General features: G+C 45.5%; 1 protein-coding gene across 3 annotated transcripts in view; it reads right to left on the reverse strand.

The window, feature by feature from the left end:
* The window catches only part of TASOR2 (transcription activation suppressor family member 2), a 135,026-nt gene that overhangs the window by 52,885 nt on the left and 60,005 nt on the right, over positions 1 to 22,136 (reverse strand). For all 3 annotated transcript variants that reach the window (XM_075345339.1, XM_075345340.1, XM_075345338.1), the window contains exons 8-13: positions 20,255 to 20,327; positions 20,048 to 20,122; positions 9,415 to 10,152; positions 8,494 to 8,697; positions 6,782 to 7,727; positions 2,667 to 3,024 (exon numbers count right to left, since the gene is read on the reverse strand). In XM_075345339.1, the coding sequence (XP_075201454.1) occupies positions 2,667 to 3,024; positions 6,782 to 7,727; positions 8,494 to 8,697; positions 9,415 to 10,152; positions 20,048 to 20,122; positions 20,255 to 20,327 (2,394 nt within the window). The remainder of the gene's footprint in view (positions 1 to 2,666; positions 3,025 to 6,781; positions 7,728 to 8,493; positions 8,698 to 9,414; positions 10,153 to 20,047; positions 20,123 to 20,254; positions 20,328 to 22,136) is intronic.

Here is a 22,136-nt window from a genome sequence, read left to right on the forward strand (position 1 = left end):
AGGAATTTAAATCGCAATATAGTGCCCAGTGTCGGAAAGCTGGGTTTGAATCCTAGGTCTTAGGTGTTCCAGCAGGACAGTGACCCCAATCATTCTTCAAGAAGCCCCCAAAGATGGATGGAAACAAAGCACTGGAGAGCTCTGCAATTGCTAGTGATGAATCCAGATCAAACTCCCATTGAATGCCTTTGAAGAGATCTTAAATTTGCTGTTGGGAAGAGGCGCCCTTCAAATATGAGAGACCTGGAGCAGCTTGCAAAAAAAAAAAAATCCAGTTGAGGTGACAGAAGTTTGTTTATGTCTCCTACTAGGCATCGCTCCCACTAGCCAGTTTCCTACTGCACACTGATGAGGGGCAAATACCCCGAAACAGCTGTATGTGGATGGATACCGTGTTTGGCATAGGTTGTCTCCTTGACCGGAGACTGCCCTTCCCGGTGAAAGACCTGGCTAGTTTCCTGCCACTGTTGAGAAACATGTGATGGTGTCTCCGCAGGCTTTCTTGTTTTGAGTATTTCCCAGGGATCATTGCTCTAGAATCACTGCGTTGAGAAACACGTGATGGTGTCTCCGTGGTGCCGGATGTTGATCTCCCTAAGGTCAACCATCCTTGCTTATGAAGTTTGTTGATGGTTATAGGAAGAGATTTATTCCAAAGGGTGTGCAACCAAACATTAAGTTGAGGGTGTCAGCAATTTTGTCCAGATCATTGGAGATGTGTGTGCCTTTTTTCCCCCCCTCTTTTTTGTGTTGTTTTAGTACACACAAAAGGAAATAAACCTGTTTATAACAAAACATGTGCGCGACAAAATGTGTAACTGCAATAGTTTTCTGTGAACAATACTTCATTATCTGGAACAATCTCAAGGGTGCCAACACTTTCGGGCATCATTGGAGGTATGTCAGTTTGTTAGATAGAGGTTGATATGGAACTAAATTTATCTATAATTTTTTTCTTAGCCAATTTAACATGTCACACACTGGAAATGCTTAGATCTAAGCAGAGATTGAGAGAATAGGAACTGAAAGTGACCTACTGACAGAATTAGATAGCTGCATTTACAATTTTATTTCAGTTCTTAGTTTCTGAAATATCTGTCACTATTTTATTACCTTTTTTCCTTTACTCTGTATTTTCTTGCATTTCTTTAATGGTCACTGCACTTCCAGTCAGTGCGATTGCATTTAAAGCGCACCAATCACCAGGATTTTCGTATACAAGTTAAACCCAGTGCTATACTGGCACTATCAGGCTGATTCTATACATACATGTAGTGGTCAGCTCGGATGTATAGGTTTTGAAATCCAAAAAAAATTGGCAGCTTCTTGAGTGACAGCAGCAAAGGATGCGATAATATATTCATAGATATCTCTTCCCTCGGTTACAATTAGCATAAGTATTACACAAACGATTCACTTTGTTGCAGGACCTGTGTGAGGTCATACCCATGTGACCTGGTATCTAGCTTTGTTGGCTAAGGCCCCGCCCCTTCTGGTCCCATTGCTATGAACTCACACAGGTCCTGCAACAGACAAAGTGAATCGTTTGTGTAGTACTTATGCTAATTCTAACAGGGGGAGAGGATAACTATGAATATATTATCTGCTCCAGTGCAGCTGTCACTCAAGAAGCTGATGATTTTATAAACTTTACTTTTTTGGATTTCAAAACCTAAAACATCCAAGCTGAACAATACAGATATGTAGAGAATCAGCCTGATGGTGCCAGTATAGCACGGGCTTTAGGTTATGTACGAAAATCCTGGTGATTGGTTCCCTTTATCAGATGTGAATAATTGACAACCTGGAAAGGACTTTACCTAAAAAATGTGTTGTATTTGCCCTGAAAAATCACTCTAAAGTCCCGTCACTAGATATCTGTCTTCTGGTCGACTTCCTTTCACTGCCTGTTAAGTGTGATCTGTATATAGCAGCAGAGAAGCCAGGTCTCTCACAGCGAGAAACTGCATTCAGGCATGATGGTAGAGGTTTGCTTTCAGTTTAGAACAGACAAGCTATTAGATGATGGCAAAAGCAATGCATGCTTGGAAGTAGAGGGGAAAGGAAGTTCCAGCACCTTTAGTTCTGGTAGAATACCAAAGACTAGTAAAAGATTATGGCAAGTTACAGAGCGTGGAGATCAGGACAGTTGTTAGACATATTAGACTGCGGTCATCAAAAGCAACTGGTTAAGTGGAGGGGTTGTGGAGGACGAGGGCAGCAAACCATGCTTTTCTACACGTGTACGTGTGTGCGTGTGTGTAACTTAAATTTCATAATTTTGCAGCCAGAGAGGATAGGATGATCAATCTTCTATATACTGATCTCAATAGATACAAAGTAATGAATAATCAGTTGTATGGAGAACTGCATAGCGTAAACAGATAATCTTCTCAACATCCCTCCTTCTCACCACTACGATATTTTGTGCTCCAAGGCCCTACACTTCCAGCCATGCTTCCTGCGACCTGGAATTGATCAAGTCAGCAGCACGTGTTTTCCCACCACAAATTAAAAAACCATGATTATTAAGAATTAATCGCGCAGGTCTTCAATTTTACATTAGATTACTTCACTGCACCTGATCCAGGGTGAAAGCTGTGCGCACATTAACATTTAATCTGTACAATAGATTAGGGCTAGGTAAGACTAGAAAATGGACTCACCTTTGTTGGCAAAGGAGGAAGAGTTAGAAGACTCACACTCTCAGTTTTCCCCGATTTACAAGATAAGTCCGACGTAAATGGATTTTCAATGCTAAGAGCTTCAGCTCTTGTCCCCATCGGCAGAATTATATTGGTAGTCATTGCAGGAGAAACATGATCAGTCTCCATGATCTCATAAAACTCAAAAGGATCAAGGACAGTGTTGATGGAAACATATTTTGCAGGATTGCTGTGCTCCACCACTTTCCGTGAACTGCACTGTATCGGCTTGTTAGATTTACTGTAGAATAGAGCTATCCACATGTGCAAGATGATTTTTACATCCTCGACCTTCTCCTTTAAATGGGGGTTCCATGGTCTAAAAATACAGAGACGCAAACTAACTACATATAACAAATACAACATGAAGCCAGGGCATAAAAAATCTTTTCAGTGTCCTCGGAGCTCGGCCATATTGCAGCAGCAGGAGCCTCCCCCCTTCTGAAGTGCAATCATTTTTAGGTTGATTGCTTTAAAAGCAAATTACAGCTTAATGTGCCCACGTTGCGTTTTTCTGTACAGAAAATCTGCACATAAAAACGCCTGTTTTGGCGGGAAATCAAGCAGCTGAAAAAAAATGCGCTTTTCTTATTGCATTTGAGCATTTTTTCCCCTTTTTTTCCATGTTTTTTTTGTGCATGTTGTTCGTCATGGTGACCACGGGGGTTCAGGCGCTGTTCCCTCAGTCGCCACCGGGTCACCGGCTGATCTTACAGCTGGGACTGGCTCTCCCGCCCACTCCCAGCAGTTTAGCACCCTAAATGCTGTGATCAGTGCGATCATAGCATACAGGAGGCAGGGAGAGGAATCGCTTACCTCTTCCTAGAGATCAGGTCCCTGTAATACAATCACAGGGACCCGATCACTGCAATGGTAACCCTGGGTCATCACCATGACGACCCCTGGTTACCGAGGTACAGATGGCCTCACAGACCAGGGCACCTATGTCTCTGGAGATCCCTGCAGCAAGGTCCTGGGGTAAAGACCACAAGGCCTAGGTGCAGGGAACCCCAGTGACGTCACAAGGTGAACCGGGATCATGCCGGCAGATCTGCAGGAAACTCTGGTGATCTGACAGCATGAACTCGATTCACCTTGTGACATCACCGGACTTCCCTGAGCAAGGTCCGGCTGTAAAGACAGCGAGATGAGGAAATGGCTGTAGGGAACCCCAGTGACTTATTGAAAAAAAAACCAAAAAAAAACAAACAGTTACGCATATTCAGTCTGCATGCTTCCTTCCTCCATTAATGCAGTCTGCAGATTACAGCATGCAGAGATAACACTTCTATATAAACAATTAGGGTCAGATTTAAGGCCTACAACGAGATCGGTAACAAGATTGTTGCAGAGTCACAGTTTCTGTGACGTAGCAACAATCTCACCAGCGATCTCGTTATGTGAGACACCTACCAGCGATCAGGCCCCTGCTGTGAGATCATTGCCGAATGATCCGGACCATTTTCTTCAGAGGTGATGTCCTGTTGGGCAGGACGCATTGCTGTGTTTGACACCTACCAATGACCTCCTAACAGGGTCCACCACCGCTGAGATCGTTATACAGGTCGCTGATCGTTACTGCGTCATTGGTAAGGTCTGACTGTGTGACATCTCAACAGCGACCTACCAGCGACTTACCAGCGATCCTTATCAGGTCGTATCGTTGTCGGGATCGCTGGTAGTCGCTGTGTGTGACTGGGCCTTTAGTCTATTACTGCTAATGCCTGTGTGAAGAACCAGGAGTAGGAGACTAATACCGGGGCTAGTGCAAATGCAAATATACACTACACAGGAAACCCCCATGAATCTTTATAAAAGCAAGCAAACAAGTTAATGCGCTGCAAACTGCATTAGAAGATCATTAAAGGATCTACAACATATACAGTGTGCTAAAAATCCCAGACATCATGATAAACTGGAGTGTGTATATATGCAACAGCCTTCCATTAACACAACTTACCTGCTTTCCATACTACCTCATTAGTACCTATAGAATAATTATCTGATATAGTATAACAATAATCTGCTTATCCCATACCCTGTGTAAGCTGTAGAACTAAGCTGTGGATTGGGTGCTGGATGTGTGATACCACGATGACTGCTCCAGTTAACGCTTTAGATATATGGATAGAAAGATGGAGAACCCCGATGGGATGCTATGACACTAAGGCTGGGTCCACACGAGCATTACAGCAAGTGCATCGCATGACACAATGCTCCCGCTCTGCTGGAGTGTAAGCCGAGTGTCATTATACTGTGATGCGATCCTGCAATCACAGCACAGCTGCGGAGGAGAGGGAGGGACTAATCTCCCCCAATGTCAGCTGATGCGATTATCGCAATGCACTCCGATGTAATGTGAGTGCAGTGCAAAGTTTACCTCGCACTGGGTGTGGGTGAAAACTAAATCGGATTCCACCATCAGCATGCTGCAATTGTTTTCTTGATCAGATTAGGGCTGAAAGAAAAACAAAAATCGCACATGGGAGTAGCCCCATAGAGTAACATGGGTCCGGGTGGATTGCAAATTTTTTTTAAATCACATTCCACTCGCCGTGTGCCCTTCGCCTTATTGAAGATCCCTGTCTGCCATGTTTGTGCTCCCATCGGGTATCGCAGTCAGTGGTTCATACCAGATTGCCACATTAACACTACACTGCAATACAGAATTATTGCCATGTATTACACCTGATATACAGAGACAGCAGTTCAAGTCCCAAGAAGTTATAACAATTTAAAGAACATAAAACACAAAGTACTTAAATAAAACAGACAAAATTGCAACATTTCGCTCAATGGAATAAAAAGTAATCAAAAAGTTGCAAGTACCCCAAAAGGCCCAATAAAATAAACAGCATGACCCCCAAAAAAAAAACAAAAACAAGCTCTCACAAATGTAATAGAGAAATAAAAAGTTATTAGTCTGAGAATACACAAACAGTATAAATACAAGATTACTGTGATCTTTCCAACCTCCAAAATAAAATTAACGGATCATGTTATGTGATTTTCAATATTAATATAAAAAAACGTGCAGAAAATGATATTAAATAACACCACTGAAATTGAACTAAAGAGCCATATTCACAGTGCATTTACACACAAGGAACCCCGATGGAGCCATAAACTACATTGACACAAACGGGCTCCAAAGGACTCAATTTGTGTTTTTTCCAATAGTTGTCTGGACTTTTCAAAAACAGTACAGGAACAGCCAACTACATTTTCGTGACCACCTGAAAAGAAGACTGCCAGAAGAAAAGCCCCCAATAAGTCTACTTAGACTCATTTTGTGTCATTGCAACCTTTAGCTCCATTGGGGATTCTGACCATCTCAGTTTTGAGAATTCACACAAAACCACACTGACATACTACATAAACGTAGTGTGAACAGGACCGAACACTTCAACATGCAGGAGCCTTCAGTGCAGTTATACATTAGAAATAAAACTTCATACTCACAAATTCCCATACAGATGTACTGGCACCCTAGTATCATGAATACTGACAAATGATTAAAGGGAACCTGTCAGGTCCAATACCACTATTGGGCAGGAGTCACACTTGCATGTGACTTACGTGAGCATCACATTGTACTGCGCAGACTGGCTGGCGGCTCTCCTGACAATAGAGCGCGTCAGTTTCATGTATCTCTATGCAGTGGACACGATCAGGTCAGGAGAGCCGCCAGCCATTCTAGGAGATGTCATGATCGTCGTGTGAAACACATGCAAGTGTGCCTCCAGCCATAACCTGCAAAAATAGGATCAGGGTAATAGCTTTATGAAAGGTGACTGACCGCAGTACTAAAAGTGCAACTCCTGGGGAAAAAAAAAAAAAACAAAAAAAAACCTTACTTTCTCCCAGGAGCTGCTGGCTTTCCGTGATGCAAGCGACCCTGAAGCAATCACTCACAGCACCATATCTGCAGGTTAATTGCTTTATCGTACCTGACCGGTTCCCTTTAAGAATTAACAGGACGAGAGCAAATACATGTATTAAATGAATCCTGTGAGGTTGGATCAGATTGCCCTGAAAACAGAATACATGTTTATTATTACACATCATATACTTACCCATGTAGTGCACGATTTATTGTTTTTTCTAACGGATCACTGGTAAACCTGCTGTCAAGATCAAAATTGTAGTTTGGTTCCCAGTTAAAAGTAATTACAAAATTTTCCGGGAATTTTGGGGCTGCCTTCTGTTTGTCACTAGCCACGGGGGACACCTGTCCAATCAATTCAACCTCTCCTGGGAGACCATTTGCTGCCGCCTCAGGCACCACGTCAGCCGGTGTAGTGGAATCGGGCACACCTTGAATGGGTTGCTCAGTTGCTCCTTTTGCAAGTTTGCCTGGCATAATCTCTATTGGAAGCTGAGAATAAGAATGCTCCAAGCAAATTTTACTTGTGGCATTAACCCGTGCTTTAGCCTTGGCAGCCGCCATGTGAGCTTTTTGAGATAGATGTTTTTCACCGGTTTCATGACGTTTCTGTGATGCAGTGCTGCGAGGAGTGACATGCAAACCATTTTTAGTCTTATCGCTTTCACTTGCCAATATATGTTCCGCCTCCGTGCATGCCGTGGTAGACTGAGCTGGGGAACTAGAATCCTTTGCTGGATGCTCTACAGTACTTACACGGTCATCTATACGTGCGGCTTCCTCAACCGGAAACTCATAAGCAGGTGCCACATTCACACTTGGTAGGTAAGGAATGCTTGTGGAACCAAACGAGTTTAGGGCCAAGTCAGCCAGGAGATTAAGGGCATGCGATTCATACATGCTCATTCTTTTCTCTATTATATTATCCTCAGGTGTCGGAGCAGGAGGAGGCCATGTCTGGGCATCATGTAGGCTTTCACTTGATTTCCCAGATGTATTGACCTGCTCAACTATAATCTTCTCCATTTTTTCGTGACTCCTTTTATTGGCTCTTCCAGTCTTCCCACGGTTTCGCTCACTCGTCCTTTTGAAGATTTCAGACTTGTTAACAACCTCCACTGGCATAGTTTTCTTCCCTGTAAAAGAATAATACATTAATGAAGAATACATTATATACACACTCTGCACAGTCAGTTGTATTTGTATGGAGCTGTATCGCAAATGGTGGACACCATGCTGTTCAAGACTAATTATACATTCTGCAAGCTTGGCCACAATAATTAGCCTAATGAAAGTCCCAACACAGAAAACCTTTAAGCAAACCCAGATGTACAAATGTAAAATGATAGAATTTAGCCAATTACGCAGACCGTGATTGGTAACCTGCCTGCTGCACGTTGACATGCTCGTGCTCAGTAGAGATGAGCAAAACCGTGGAAAATTGGATCGGCAGGTGCAGCCAAATCGAACCTCCATGGGTTCGGAATTGACCCAACCCCCAATGGAAGCCACTGATTGGCAGTTTGGGTCTCTGTTGACCGTCAGCCATAAACAGAACACTTCCGGGTGAGGGTGGACAGTGTGGGGTTTTTTTTTCCACTACATGTGATCACGCTGTTACCCCAGTGTGAGCTGCTCAAACACTGCAAGCAGTACGCACTGGGCTGAGCACAGAGTGTATACCTAAGAACAGCGTTGCTCGCGCAAGTGGTCAGCATACGTAAAGCACACAAACTTTGAACCCGAACCCTGTTTTTTTTTTTTTTTTTTTTAAGTCTGTGATCGGCCCAAAAACCGAACATCGGGCTCGCTCATCTCTGTGGATATACCAGCAATCACATACTTCTCACTCATGCTTTGAATAAAGTAAAGGTTGCAATTTCTTTATTTTATAATCTTTACCTGGTTCAGCCAATTTACGTTTTGATTGCCTGGCAGGCACAACCAAGTGCTCTTCAGGTGAAAAGGCTTTCTGGGATTTTCGCTTTATGGCTTGAGTTTTGGGAGTAAGATTTTTGTTCTCCTCATTCATTTTGCTTGAAGTTATCTTTTCAGTTGTCTGGATTTTATCGTCTTGTATAATAGCCGCTGACAAAACTTCAGCTCCTAGAAATAAAAAGATGTGTTGGTTTAAATCCAAAACGTTTATACAGTAAAAGCTTAAAAAGCACTGATTACCTTCGAAAATGACATTGGTCTGTAGCCATAGGGTTAATCTGCAGGCAAGAGCGTTACAATTCTTCCTGTTTTTATACTAAAAGTGTAGCTACCTGGAGAAAATAAACTTATTTCCTCACAGGAGCTGCCAGCTTTCAGACATAGTAGGGCAGGAACAGAGCGGCTATGATCACAGCTCACTGTCAGCGTCCACTATAAGAATGCCTGGCACTTTGACAGCTTGATTTATTGCAGAGCTGGCTGTATAAGTGCTGGGGTGTGCTTACAGCTGCCATTCACAGTATGAGTGGTAACTGTAGCCACTTTGTGCTGACCACACCATGACTGAAAGCCAGCGGCTTCTGGGAGGAAATAGGTTTAGTTAATCCCAGTAGCCACACTTTCATTACAGCGGCCAGGCAACATTGTAATGCTAATTATAAGTAGATTACCCTATATCTGTAGGTAGACTGTTTTCTGATACAAGTTCCCTTTAAAAAAAAAATTTAAAAAAAAAAAAGTAGAAAAATGTGTATTATTACGGTCAGAGGCGCACCAAACTGAATACAATTGGTACAGAACATCTAGATAGAAAGGAAGTGCAAAGGTACATGCACGGAACGCTCGGGTTACAATTTTGCATCATACACCAACTAGATTACCAACCTCTTTTTCTCCTTTGTGCATAAGGAACATGAGCAAGTTTTACAGTAGCTTCACTTGATGAACCAATCTGTTTCTTGCCCTCAGAGAGAAGCCGCCTTCTTTTGTTTGATGCCTGATTCTCACTAGTATCCGCAGTGGTCAAGGCAGCCCGTTTGTCAGATTTCTTTTTCCTTTTCTTTTCTCTCCTCTTAACAGTTTTCCTTTTGGTGGCTTTTTTAGATTGTTGTTCTTTGTCCTCGCGAACACCAGGCTTTCCTTTTCGCCTGGCACTGCCAGATTTTGATTCGGCTGTTTTTGACGGTGAAGACAGTTTTTCCTGCTTTAGCAAGCTTCCCGAAGTTTTCCCGACCTGGTCAGCGTTACTAGAGATCAAGGCATTTTCAGCTAAAATATTGTTCATTTTTATGACTGGGATACTGAAATTTACAGGTGATGAAATGTACAACTGCAGACAAGAAAAGGCTAATGGACTACATTTTTGGGGGAGGTCATCACCAGGTCTATAAAATAACGACAGAGGTACACTTTGATCAGACCGTCTTTCTGATGAACTGTCTTTCTTTTTTTGGAGAACTGCATATTTCTTAAAATACTGTTCTACCAATGGAGCAGGGTAAAGCGCTTTGTCCTTTTGCAACTTGCTAGACTCTATAATGGCATAGTGTAGGCCAGGTAAAAGATTAGATACTGTCAATGGAAGTTCTTGTCTGATGAACTTGCCCTCCCATTCTTCTCGGTCTAAACAAAAAACATAAAATAGCATAAGCACTGACTCGCCATTACTTATTTCAGTTTCATCAGTAATATAGATATGTATATATCTACACAACAATACTGAAATTTCAACACGTGGAAGGAAAAGTGGTGGAATTATGGAAATCACAAAATTGATGAACATAATATGGAAATAATGAAGAAAAAAAATGAAAATAAAATTTTAAAAACATCTCCATTTATTCAGTATCGAGTATTAGAAATACATGTACTTCGAATATTAAACAGATTATTAAATAGTTGTCTGAGGTATGTGCTACCATGGTGAATGCACTTGGGCATGAGAATCATCAAGAGCCGCTGCTGGCAGTTCCCTCTGCAATGATGTCCCAGTTGTGCTCAATGGGAGACAAGTCCGGAGATTCTTCAGGCCTTTTAAGAATATTTAGGTGACGCAGATTGCTCACAATTGCACATGCAACATGCTGGCCACTAATGTGTTGAAAAATGGCACCTTGGACACTTTCATGTTCGTTCCTTCAAAAGGCATCTACATGGTTTTGCCCACAAGGTTTCAAATGGATGCAGAATTAACACAATCAACGGCAGTTGAAAAATTGGCTTTATTTATATTTTACACTGTACACCGGGTCAGTACTATTACAGCAATACCAGTTGTATATAGTTTGTGTGTGTGGGGGGGGGGGGGTAGGTTTGGCTATTATCATGGTAAAAAAGTTTGGTTTTTTTCTACAAAATAAACGTTTTTTACATCACCGAATTTTGAAGGCTATAGTTTAATTTTTCTGCCGACAGTCAAGTGACTGCTTATTTTTTGCGGATAAATTTGGAGGTTTTTTTGGTACCATTTCGAGCCACAATATTTTTTGATCATTTTCTATTCCAATTTTGCGAGGCAGAATCATGAAGAAACAGAAATTCAGAAATTGTTTCTATTTTTTGTTGTTTTTTATTTTACGCTGCTCACTTTGTCATAAAAGTGATGACAGCTTTATTCTTCAGTTTTCCACTTTTACACCATAAAAACAAATTTTATAGAAAATAAATAGTTTTTCTATTGCTGTATTCTGAGAGCTATAACTTTTTTACTTTTGATATAGCTGATTGAGCTGTATGGTGGCTTGTTTTTTTGCGTGACAAGGTACCATTTTTTAGTTATATATTACTTTTTGATTGCGTTTTATTCCACTTTTTTGGCAGTTGTATGATGAAAAGAGTTTCTGCTTTTTTTTTTACTGTATTCACTGAAGGAGTTAACTAGGGTGACACGTTCATAGATTGGGTTGTTACAGAGGAGGTGATGGCAAATGTGTACTTTTTTTGTTCATATTTATTTTTTTTTAAATATAATTTCACATAATTTACTGGAATAATTTTTTGCAGTGGATGATATTTCAGTGCTGCACCAAAAAAGGTAATGGGAGGAATTTTGTAATAAATTGTATGGTCCATTTTCTCCCGAGTACACCAATACCCCATATGTGGTTAAAAACTGATTTTGAGTAGTCATGGGCGGATAGTTAAATATTTAGATTTGGATTATGAGTCTTGAATCCAGAGTATTATTCCAAAATTCGTCATGAAAAATGAACCTAATGCAAGTCATGGGGGAACCTGAGCATTTTTCTGGGAAATCTTCAAAACAATGCTCGGGTTCCCCATTGACTTGCATTAGGTTCGTTAGTCATGACGAATACTGGGATAGTACCTGGTATTTGGTGAACATAAACTGAACCCAAATATTTCACTATTCGTCCAGCTCTACTGTCAGTGCAAAGCTCAGACGGGAAGGAGCACCATATTAGGAGTTCAAATTTAGTAGTAATGATTTCGGGATGTCACAATGGCTGAGCCCCTTAGGTGCGTGCTAACTTTAGGACTCTGTCAGTCCTGAAAGTGGAGAAATTGAACTAATATTGATCTTGGAGGTGCTCCAGGTGGTAGGGGTCTGAACCATATGAGCCCTTTCTATTGATACCAGATTGGAGAGTTCACTTTTGCCAACTGTAGTAACAAGTCAAATTTTTTTTTTTTTAATAAATAAATAAATAAAATAGACTGGATTTTTGCCCTCAACCTTTTTCGAACTCCAACAAAGGCGGATATTATTGAGTCGAAGCCTATTTCTCTATCGTTTCATTGGGGGACACAGGACCATGGGTTATGCTGCTGTCACTAGGAGGCTGACACTAAGTAAACATAAAAAAGTTAGCTCCTCCCTAGCAGCATACACCCCGAGCCGGAGGCGGGCTCAGATCAGTTTTTAGCTTAGTGTCGTAGGAGGCTGATGTGGGCCGTCTCGGCCCCCCTCAGCCATGTATGTTTTTGCGCTTTTTTATTTTATTTCGGCGCCGCTCATCGCTCTCATACCTGTCGTCTTCTTCTCTGCAGGTATTCGCTTCACTCATTCTCCGCAGCCCCGTGGGTACCGCTCCCCAGGGTCGCAGGGGCTTGAGACTTCGGGGCCCTCTCCCCCGCCCGTCCCCGTGGTACCACTCCCGGGGGTGCGCGTGTGGGCAGGTTGTTTTGTGGGCACCCCTGATTCGCCCTGAGGTATCACCCCAAAGGGCGTACAGGGGAATACAGCAGGGATGGAACCTCAGCAGCGTTTGTGATAGATGGGGCCCTGTCACGCTGCCTTCTCCTGATAGGGGGCTGTCTACCCCCATCATGATGCCTACTACCCTGCCTTCAGCACGCTCTCCCCCGGAGCCTTCCTGGACGAGCAGCGCTGTTCACAGGCAGGGCCAGGGAGCTCTGCCTGCACCGCATCCATCGCTGAGCCGGCGCCGCCGATTGCAGGTAGGATCCGACTTCCCTGCTCTTTCCCCCGGCCCCCTCCATAAATTTAGTCCCCGGCTTCGGCCTAGTCGCTCCTGCGTCCTAGCCACGCCCCCGCTGCATGCTATTGGCCGCCGGTCGTCTCCCTCTGTACCTCCCACTGCTCTGCCTCCTGGCAGATGGTGGGGGCTGTGAATCCTCCAGACTTTTCGCGCCGGAATCCTGCTCCTCCCCCAGCCTCCTCCAGCGTCCCCTCTCCATTTTAGCCTGCCTCTGGTCCCCTGAGGCTGCAGCACGCCGGCGTTCTGAGTTTTCTGGCCAGCTCATTCCTGGACTCCACTTCTGGACTGGTGGGCAGCACGCAGGACCTGGGTAAGCTCTGCTCCTAAGGAGTAGCCCTCACTAGGTAGCATTCTCTGAGTTTAGGGACGAGTTAACCCTCTCCTGTCTCCTTCCTAGCAGCCACCAGGGAGAGTACCTGTGTGCACCATGCCTAAGGCTAAGCCCACCCAATCCAAGCAGGCCCCCTTTGCACTATTTTTTGCATGCTCCTCCTGCAGCTCCAAATTTTCCCAGGGTCAGGACGCCCCACTATGCTCCGTCTGTTCTACAGACGCGCAGCCTCCGCAGGACTCCGCGGCCGACGCTTCTGATACCGCAGACGCCACAGCGCCATATGCTGCAGGGCCCTGCATCCCGCCCCCCCCCCCCCCCCGACTGGCTAGCGTCCCTGTCCCAGTCCGTAGATTCCCTCTCTGAGGCTTCTCGGACCATCGCGCAAGCTCTACGCCTGCCCAGATTCCCGCAGACCCGGCGCAATTGCCCCCGGAGCAGGTGAGCCCCGTTGCAGGGTCCTCCTCTGCTGCTCAGAAACGGACCCGCCGGGTCTCGTCCTCAGACTCTTCCCAGGTTTCACCTTCATCCCCAGGTCCAGACCGTCAGTCCTCCAGGGAGGCTTCTGACTGCTCCGAGGATGATTCCGATGCGGTACCCCTACAGGACTCAGAGCAGGCGGCCGATATTCGGCACATGGTAAATAGCCTGATAGAAGCAGTAAACCAGACCTTGAAGGTACAGGTGGACCCAGTCTCCTCCCAGAGCACCCAGGTCTCCTTTAAGCGGGTGAAGCGGGCCCAGAACACATTCAGCGGACATCCAGAATTCGCTGAGTTACTGCGCAGCCACAGGCAACAGCCGGACAGGGTATTTACCAGCGGTAAGTCCATCGATTTGCATTATCCCTTTCCTGAGGGTCTTCGAAAGGATTGGGCAGGTTCCCCTGTGGTTGACCCCCCAGTCTCCCGCCTGTCTTCTCACACAGTCCTTCCACTCACTAACGGTACGTCTCTCAAAGATCCTACGGACCGTACTATTGACTGGTTGGCCCGTTCCGCCTTCGAGGCAGCGGGCTCATCCCTCTCTCCGGCCTTCGCCTCGGTTTGGGTGGCGAAGGCCCTGATGTCCTGGGCGGACACGCTACGCGGCGGTCTCCGCGCCATTCCTACCAATCCGGACCTGGTTCCCATCGCCTCGCAGATTTCCCTCGCGGGTGAGTACTTGCTCAATGCAGCCCTGGCGTCTGCAAGTTGCGCGACCCAGGCCGCCAGCAACAATGTGGCCATCCGTCGAGCCCTTTGGCTCCGCTCCTGGAACGCGGATGCGGCCTCTAAGAAGTCACTAACTTCCCTGCCCTTCCTAGGGGAGCGTCTCTTCGGAGATAGGCTGGACCAGCTGATCTCCGATGCAACGGGAGGAAAGAGTACATCTCTCCCCCAATTGCGCCCCAAGCGCTTCCAGAATCGGCGCTCCACCGCTCGTTTCCGGTCCTTTCGCAGCTTCAGCTCCAATCCCCAGCCGCGGAAAAGCCGCTCTCCTCCGAGAGACAGGAAGACCCCGTCATTCAAGACCAATCCCGCCTGGCGTTCACGCCCCCGCCAGTCCACGAGATCCTCTTCTGGTTACCGCCGTCGTTCCTCCAAGTGACTCGCGGTCGGCGCGCAACAGCGCCAGACTTGTGGGAGGGCGCCTGTCTCGTTTTCAGCATGTGTGGATCCCCCTGACCGCCGATGCCTGGGTCAGAGAGATCATCACATCAGGCTACAAAATAGAATTCGAGGCAAAGCCACCGAGACGTTTTTTCCTATCTCGCCCTCCCGAGTCTACCGCGCGGGCTCGCGCGTTCTTTCACTCCATAGACTCCCTCCTCCGAACCGGAGTCGTGGTACCAGTCCCTCCCGCAGAGCGTTTCAAGGGGTTCTATTCCAACCTTTTCGTGGTCCCCAAAAAGGACGGCTCTGTCCGTCCCGTCCTCGACCTAAAGCTTCTGAACAGGTCGGTGAGACCTCGGCCGTTTCGAATGGAGTCACTCCGGTCCGTCATCGCGTCCATGGAGGTAGGCGAATTCCTGGCATCGCTGGATATTCAAGACGCCTATCTTCACGTCCCGATAGTCACCTCTCACCAACAGTTCCTCCGTTTTGCGATAGCGGAAGATCACTTCCAGTTCACAGCTCTTCCCTTCGGCCTCGCATCCGCACCCAGGGTCTTTACGAAGATCATGGCTGCTGCCATGTCCGTCCTGCATGCCAGGGGTGTCATGGTCATCCCGTACTTGGACGATATGTTGATAAAGGGCTCTTCTTTCGAGGACTGTCGTCTCGGGGTTCAGGTCACGATCGACACCCTTTCACGGTTAGGGTGGCTGATAAATCGGAAGAAGTCCTCTCTGATCCCGGCCCGTCGGATCACCTTTTTAGGCATGGTATTCGATACCATCCAAGGGCGAGTTTTCCTCACACAGGAGAAGATCTCCTCCCTACAACGAGGACTCCGCGCTCTTCGGCGTCAGCGCCAAGTGTCCATCAGGTTCGGCATGCGAGTCCTCGGTCGTATGGTGGCGGCGATGGAAGCGGTACCCTTTGCACAGTTCCATCTCCGGCCACTCCAGCTGGCCTTGCTGAAGAAGTGGGACAGATCTCCCTTTTCTCTGGACCGCAGGTTTCATCTTTCGCCGGAGACCCGCAACTCCCTCCGTTGGTGGCTCAATCAGCGCAACCTCGCATCAGGGAGGTCTTTCCTCCCGCTCCACTGGAAGATAGTGACCACCGACGCCAGTCTCCAGGGCTGGGGAGCAGTGTTTCGACATCACACAGCGCAGGGCCGATGGTCACCGAGAGAGAGTTGTCTCCAGATCAACATTTTGGAGATAAGAGCCATCCGGCTAGCCTTGCAGCAGTTTCGGCACCTAGTACAGGGTTGCCCGGTCAGGATCCAGTCGGACAATGCGAAGGCGGTGGCGTACATCAACCACCAAGGCGGCACAAGAAGTGTCGGGGCGATGCGAGAAGTCAAGAAGATATTGCACTGGGCCGAGTGTCATCACTCCCTGATCTCAGCGGTACACATCCCAGGCGTGGACAATTGGGCGGCGGACTTCCTCAGCAGGGAAGGCCTCGCCTCCGGAGAATGGTCCCTCAACCGGGAAGTCTTCAACCAGATCTGCGACAGATGGGGAGTTCCGGACGTGGACCTAATGGCCTCCCGGTTCAACCGTCAAGTTCCGCACTTTGTAGCGCGGTGCCGCGACCGCTTGGCTTTAGGAGTCGACGCCCTCACCCTGTCATGGAGCCAGTTCAGTCTCCCGTACATCTTCCCTCCGCTTCCTCTAATTCCGAGGGTCCTCAAGAAGATCAAGGCGGAAGGGATACCGGTCATCCTAGTGGCTCCGGACTGGCCCAGGCGAGCATGGTTCGCGGAACTAACTCAGCTCCTCGCAGACGCTCCGTGGCGCCTTCCAGACCGTCCAGATCTCCTGCAGCAGGGGCCTCTCTTCCATCAGAACTCACAGGTCCTAAATTTGACGGCCTGGCCATTGAATCCTGGGTTCTAGCTAAGGCTGGTTTTTCCTCAAGAGTGATTCAGACAATGATTAGGGCCAGGAAGCCATCTTCATCAAAGATTTACCACCGCACGTGGAAAGTTTTCTTCAGGTGGTGTGAAGAGCAGAATATTTCTTCTCCTCTCGCCTTCTCCCTTCCTTCCCTGTTGGCATTCTTGTAGTCAGGCCTAGATGCGGGTCTCTCGCTCGCAACACTAAAGGGCCAGATATCGGCGTTATCAATCCTGTTTCAGAAGCCACTGGCCGCTCGTTCACAGGTTAAGACCTTCATCCAGGGAGTAGCCCACCTGGCACCGCCGTACCGTCGGCCTCTAGAACCGTGGGACCTTAATCTAGTCCTAGGGTCACTTCAGGGCTCCCCATTCGAGCCCTTGCGAGAATCTTCCCTGTTTCACCTGTCTTGGAAGGTGGTGTTTCTTGTTGCCATCACTTCTATTCGCAGGACGTCAGAGCTGGCAGCTCTCTCTTGTCGTTCCCCCTTTTTGATTTTTCACCAGGACAAAGCAGTTCTCCGGCCAGATCCCGCTTTTCTCCCAAAGGTGGTCTCCCCGTTCCATCTTAACGAGGAAATCATCCTTCCATCCTGGCCCCTCTCACAGCTTGGAGAGGTCCTTGCACACCCTGGACCTAGTGCGTGCACTTAGAATTTATGTCTCCAGGACCGCGCCGTTCCGTAAGTCAGATGGTCTGTTTGTTCTCCCTTCTGGTCCCAAGAAGGGTGAATCGGCATCCAAGGCCACAATTGCCAGATGGATCCGTTCCGCCATATCAGAGGCCTACCGGATTCGGGACAAGTCTCCGCCGCGGGGGGTAAAGGCGCACTCTACCCGCGCAGTGGGCGCCTCTTGGGCGATTAGGCATCAGGCGTCGGCCGACCAGGTCTGCAAGGCCGCCACCTGGTCTAGCCTGCACACCTTTACTAGGTTCTACCACGTTCACACCCAAGCATCGGCAGATGCTATTTTTGGGAGAAAGGTCTTGCAGGCAGCAGTTGCGCACCTGTAATAGGGTGGCAGCATTCAATTATAGTGCAAGCCCGCCGAGGGAGGTTGTTGTTGTCTGCCTCTGCGGGTTTTTCGGTATTCCCACCCAGGGACTGCTTTTGGACGTCCCATGGTCCTGTGTCCCCCAATGAAACGATAGAGAAAGTAGGATTTTTGTGTACTCACCGTAAAATCTCTTTCTCTGAGTCTTCATTGGGGGACACAGCACCCACCCTGCTTGGTTTTTTGGTTGATTCAATTGCATTTGCCTGCTATTTTTTCAGTGGTCTTATGTTCATAGACCTCTTGTTTGCACGGCTGCATTGTTTTAGTTACAACTTGTGTATGTATGGTGATTCTGGTACTCCTCCTACTGCTTGTGCACCAACTGATCTGAGCCCGCCTCCGGCTCGGTGTGTATGCTGCTAGGGAGGAGCTAACTTTTTTATGTTTACTTAGTGTCAGCCTCCTAGTGACAGCAGCATAACCCATGGTCCTGTGTCCCCCAATGAAGACTCAGAGAAAGAGATTTTACGGTGAGTACACAAAAATCCTACTTTTCAAGGTCATCAGTATAATTCAGTAAGGTCACAATATTGGCAGAAGCTTTTTTTTTTTTTTTACTTCATTTGACAACAGTGGAAAAACCTTCTATAGCTCCCCCACCCTGCTATGCTGCAGTATGGCGTGCACTTAATTTCTGCACACCTTGTCTGATTATGTAGACCTCATCTTTAAAGAAGCCATACGCCCATTTAGAGAGGTTAAGGCAGTATTACACTATGATACAGCTTGGAATACATCCTTCATTGTTGGTTCTGTCCCTCTTCTCAGCATTAGCGGAAACTTCATCCCTATCATCATTAGAATAATGATGAAAGTAGTAGTGGTTAGGGAAGCATTTGCTGTTAGGTCACATTCCCGCATCATCTCAACATCATTCCCTCTCCTTAACCCCCAGGCAGAATATGGTGAGGGGCTATGTTGCTGTGAGACTCCCTTAGTTTTGGGGATTCTAGCATACTGCTCCAAGTGTGATGCAATATCAATGCTCTACCCCTGTTCCCTATCAGCTGCTGTCTTAGCAGAGCCAGCCATGGCGCCATCTTGCTGCACGCCCTCCATCTGCGACGTAGCTTATTTAGGCCTTTTATCTTGCCTTGTCATATCGAATGTCGGCTCCTTTAGTACCTGGGAGATCTGCAGCCTCGCTCTCCAAGGCATCCTAAGTCCCTGGGTAAGCTGATTTAAGTGGCTGATATTGCAGGAGCTGTCACTGTGTGTGTCCTAATACATGTCCAGCCAGGCTACACCCCCCAATTTGCTTATCTCTACTTTGTTTATATCATACCATTTGTGAATTAGCACTTGGCATTATGGGGTAAATAGGGGGATAAACAGTTGAAATTATATTATTATTGAACTATAAAAGGCTCCAGGCGAAGGTGCTCCATTTTGGTTTTTGGTACACAGCACTGTACAGGACGTGGAAGAAGTTACTGCCCTATACATCGGACATGATTAACAGCTTACAGCAGCTCATTCCTCACTCTTATGTATAGGTTTAATGTGACAGACTTATTTTAGGGCTTCAGAACAAATTACTAGTTTTCTATTAAAACAGAGTCCTCAGTGGTTGTTACCTTTTAATGGCTAACTGAAAAGATGGTAATAATAGCAAGCTTTCGAGACTACGCAGGTCTCTTCTTCAGGCTCAATATAACACAAAATCTGAAGAGTCACATATTTATACACAACAGGACATAGAATGGAGCAGTAAATAAGACAAGTTAAGTGAAGCAGAACTATCAGCATAGCAAGGGGACAAATGAGTTGTGGCAGTAAATATTGCAGCAGTTCATAATCAGAGGTCAAAAACTCTCACACTCCTTGAGGTATGGTCCAGAGCTGTGATGCCCCCAGACGCTCTGAGGAGCTCATTTCTTCATTGATGTAAAAAGACATAAATCTTTTTTTGTATGGTAGGTAACCAGGGAACTTTGTGAAAACCAAAGATAACATGAAAACATATAAACTCTATGCAGATGGTATATATAGTAATTTTCAAATCCAAAACACGAGCGTTGAAAGGAAACAGGTGATTTTTATGGTAACAGATAAAAGGGCAGAACAATAGAATAAAGCAGAAGCTCACCTCTAAATTTACTTAGGCACTAAAAAGTTTGAGCAATTTTAAAAGTCAATTGTTGAATTCATTAATCTATTGCCGTTTTACCTTTTGTATTCAAAAACTTTTGGTGCGGAAACAGGAACAAGGCAGCAAGTTGAACGGTGTTTCTGTCAAAGATACCTGAAAGGCAAATATGTTTTACTTTTCTAAAAAATATACATAAGAAAAAAAAAAACGAAAAAAAAAATCAAAAAACAAAACACACACACACACGTTAATAACACAGGGAAATCTTCAAATGATAAATGTTACCTGTGTCACTTGGAAGTACAGCAGAGTTGACCAATATAAGAAAGCCTTGGTCATTTAATACTTTGATTAGTGCCTAAAACAGAGAGATGACAATTCTGAAACCACTGAAGGACTGGCAAGACGCAGAACCTATGACCTTGTCACACAAACACTTGCCTCCTTCTATTTTCGGCAATGCATATACAGCTTCTTCCATACAACCATGATGCTATAGACTAGAAGATGCTAATCTGTTAGGTTAATAGAAGCAGGTTACCAGTATGGGGAAAGGTGTAATGTCATGTACTGGAGGATATTTGCTACACATTCCTTAAAGGGCATTTTCCATGAGTGACAGTCAATAGATCTCGTAAGAATAATAAGAAGTTCCACAATATGATGAGTGTTCCAGGCTGCTGCTGGCACCGAGAACGGCTGAGCAGTGGGGCTACCGGGTGTCAGATCCCAGCCATTCAGACATTGATGACTTATCCTTAGGATAGGACATCAATGTTAAAGTAGTGGACAACAACTTTAAATTTTAAAGTTCATTTTAATCAATAGATCTTGGAATAAGACTACTTTTCACAATTGGATGTGTTTAAAAAATTATTCCTGTGCCGAATGTCCTGTCACCAATACTAGAGCACAAATATAAGGAGTGTCTAAAAACGGCAAGCTTCACTGATGTGGTTGTGCAACAGAATTACAAAGGGTTAAACTTTCTCACTGTGTGCAATGAGTATGTGTTAATACATGCATGCCTTAGTATAAAAAAGAAAAATCAAAAGTTGCCAACTTCACAGAAACTTTCAGTTTCGTTTACGGACAAAGAGAAAGTAAAAGTGAATATCTGTGTTAATGTAGAAGTAAAGCATTGTTTTTTGTTTTCATCCATGTCGAGACCAAGAAGTAATCACAGTAAAGATGATATATGCTAAATCTTTGACTTTACATCCTCTATGTCAAGGTAAGATAACGCTAGTAACATGTAGTTATGATATACAAATTGGTTGGTGACTGTTCTGGGATGCATATAAGGGGATGTGCCATCTAAGAAGGAAAGTCTGTATTCACCGTATGGGAGCACAGCCACGCGACTGCATGAATGCAATTTATATACCTGCGGTCAGAGGCAAATTACACTACACAGTAAAACACTGAAAGCGGAGGAAAGTCTAGTCAGCATGTGACCATAAGGCTATGTGCCCACGCTGCGGATTTACCGCGGATTTTGCCGCAGATTTACCGCGGATTTTCCGAAAATCTGCAGCAGCGGCACTTCCAAGCCATTTCAATGGCATTTTGGAAATGCTGTGTCCATGCTGCGGATTTTTCCGCGGCGGATTTGCCGCGGATTTTGATCCGGAAAAATCTGCAGCATGTCAATTATTGTTGCTGATTTTGTAGCGGATTTTGGGTATAGAATGAGGAAGAAAAAAAAAAAATCCGCATCAAAATCCGCGGCAAAAATAAGGTGCGAAAGTCGCGGATTTTCATGCAGAAAAATCCGCAGGTACATTCTACCGTGGACACATAGCCTAAGTATGCATGTTGCATATATGCACTAAAGGCGTTAATAGACAGTAGGATATTTTTATTGATGGACATTGACAAGTGAATATTTATCGTGAAATTATCGTTCAAGATCATTGTTCACACAAGCAAATGTTCGCTCAAAAGATCGCTCTTGCAGACGATGGAAAGTCGCTATTCGTTCACAAAAGCATGTATTACAGGTTTTTGTGACTTATTTACATAGTGAAATTTAATGCCGACAAACGATAATTTTTAAGTTCAAAGATCTGGTTTTGTGACAATCAATTGATAATATGATCGCTAGCAGCTATTACACATTGCGAATATTGCTATCTTTAGCCTATGTGCGCACTTACCGGATTTT

This window comes from Anomaloglossus baeobatrachus, chromosome 4 (assembly GCF_048569485.1).
Source record: "Anomaloglossus baeobatrachus isolate aAnoBae1 chromosome 4, aAnoBae1.hap1, whole genome shotgun sequence".
Classification (NCBI taxonomy): Eukaryota; Metazoa; Chordata; class Amphibia; order Anura; family Aromobatidae; genus Anomaloglossus; species Anomaloglossus baeobatrachus.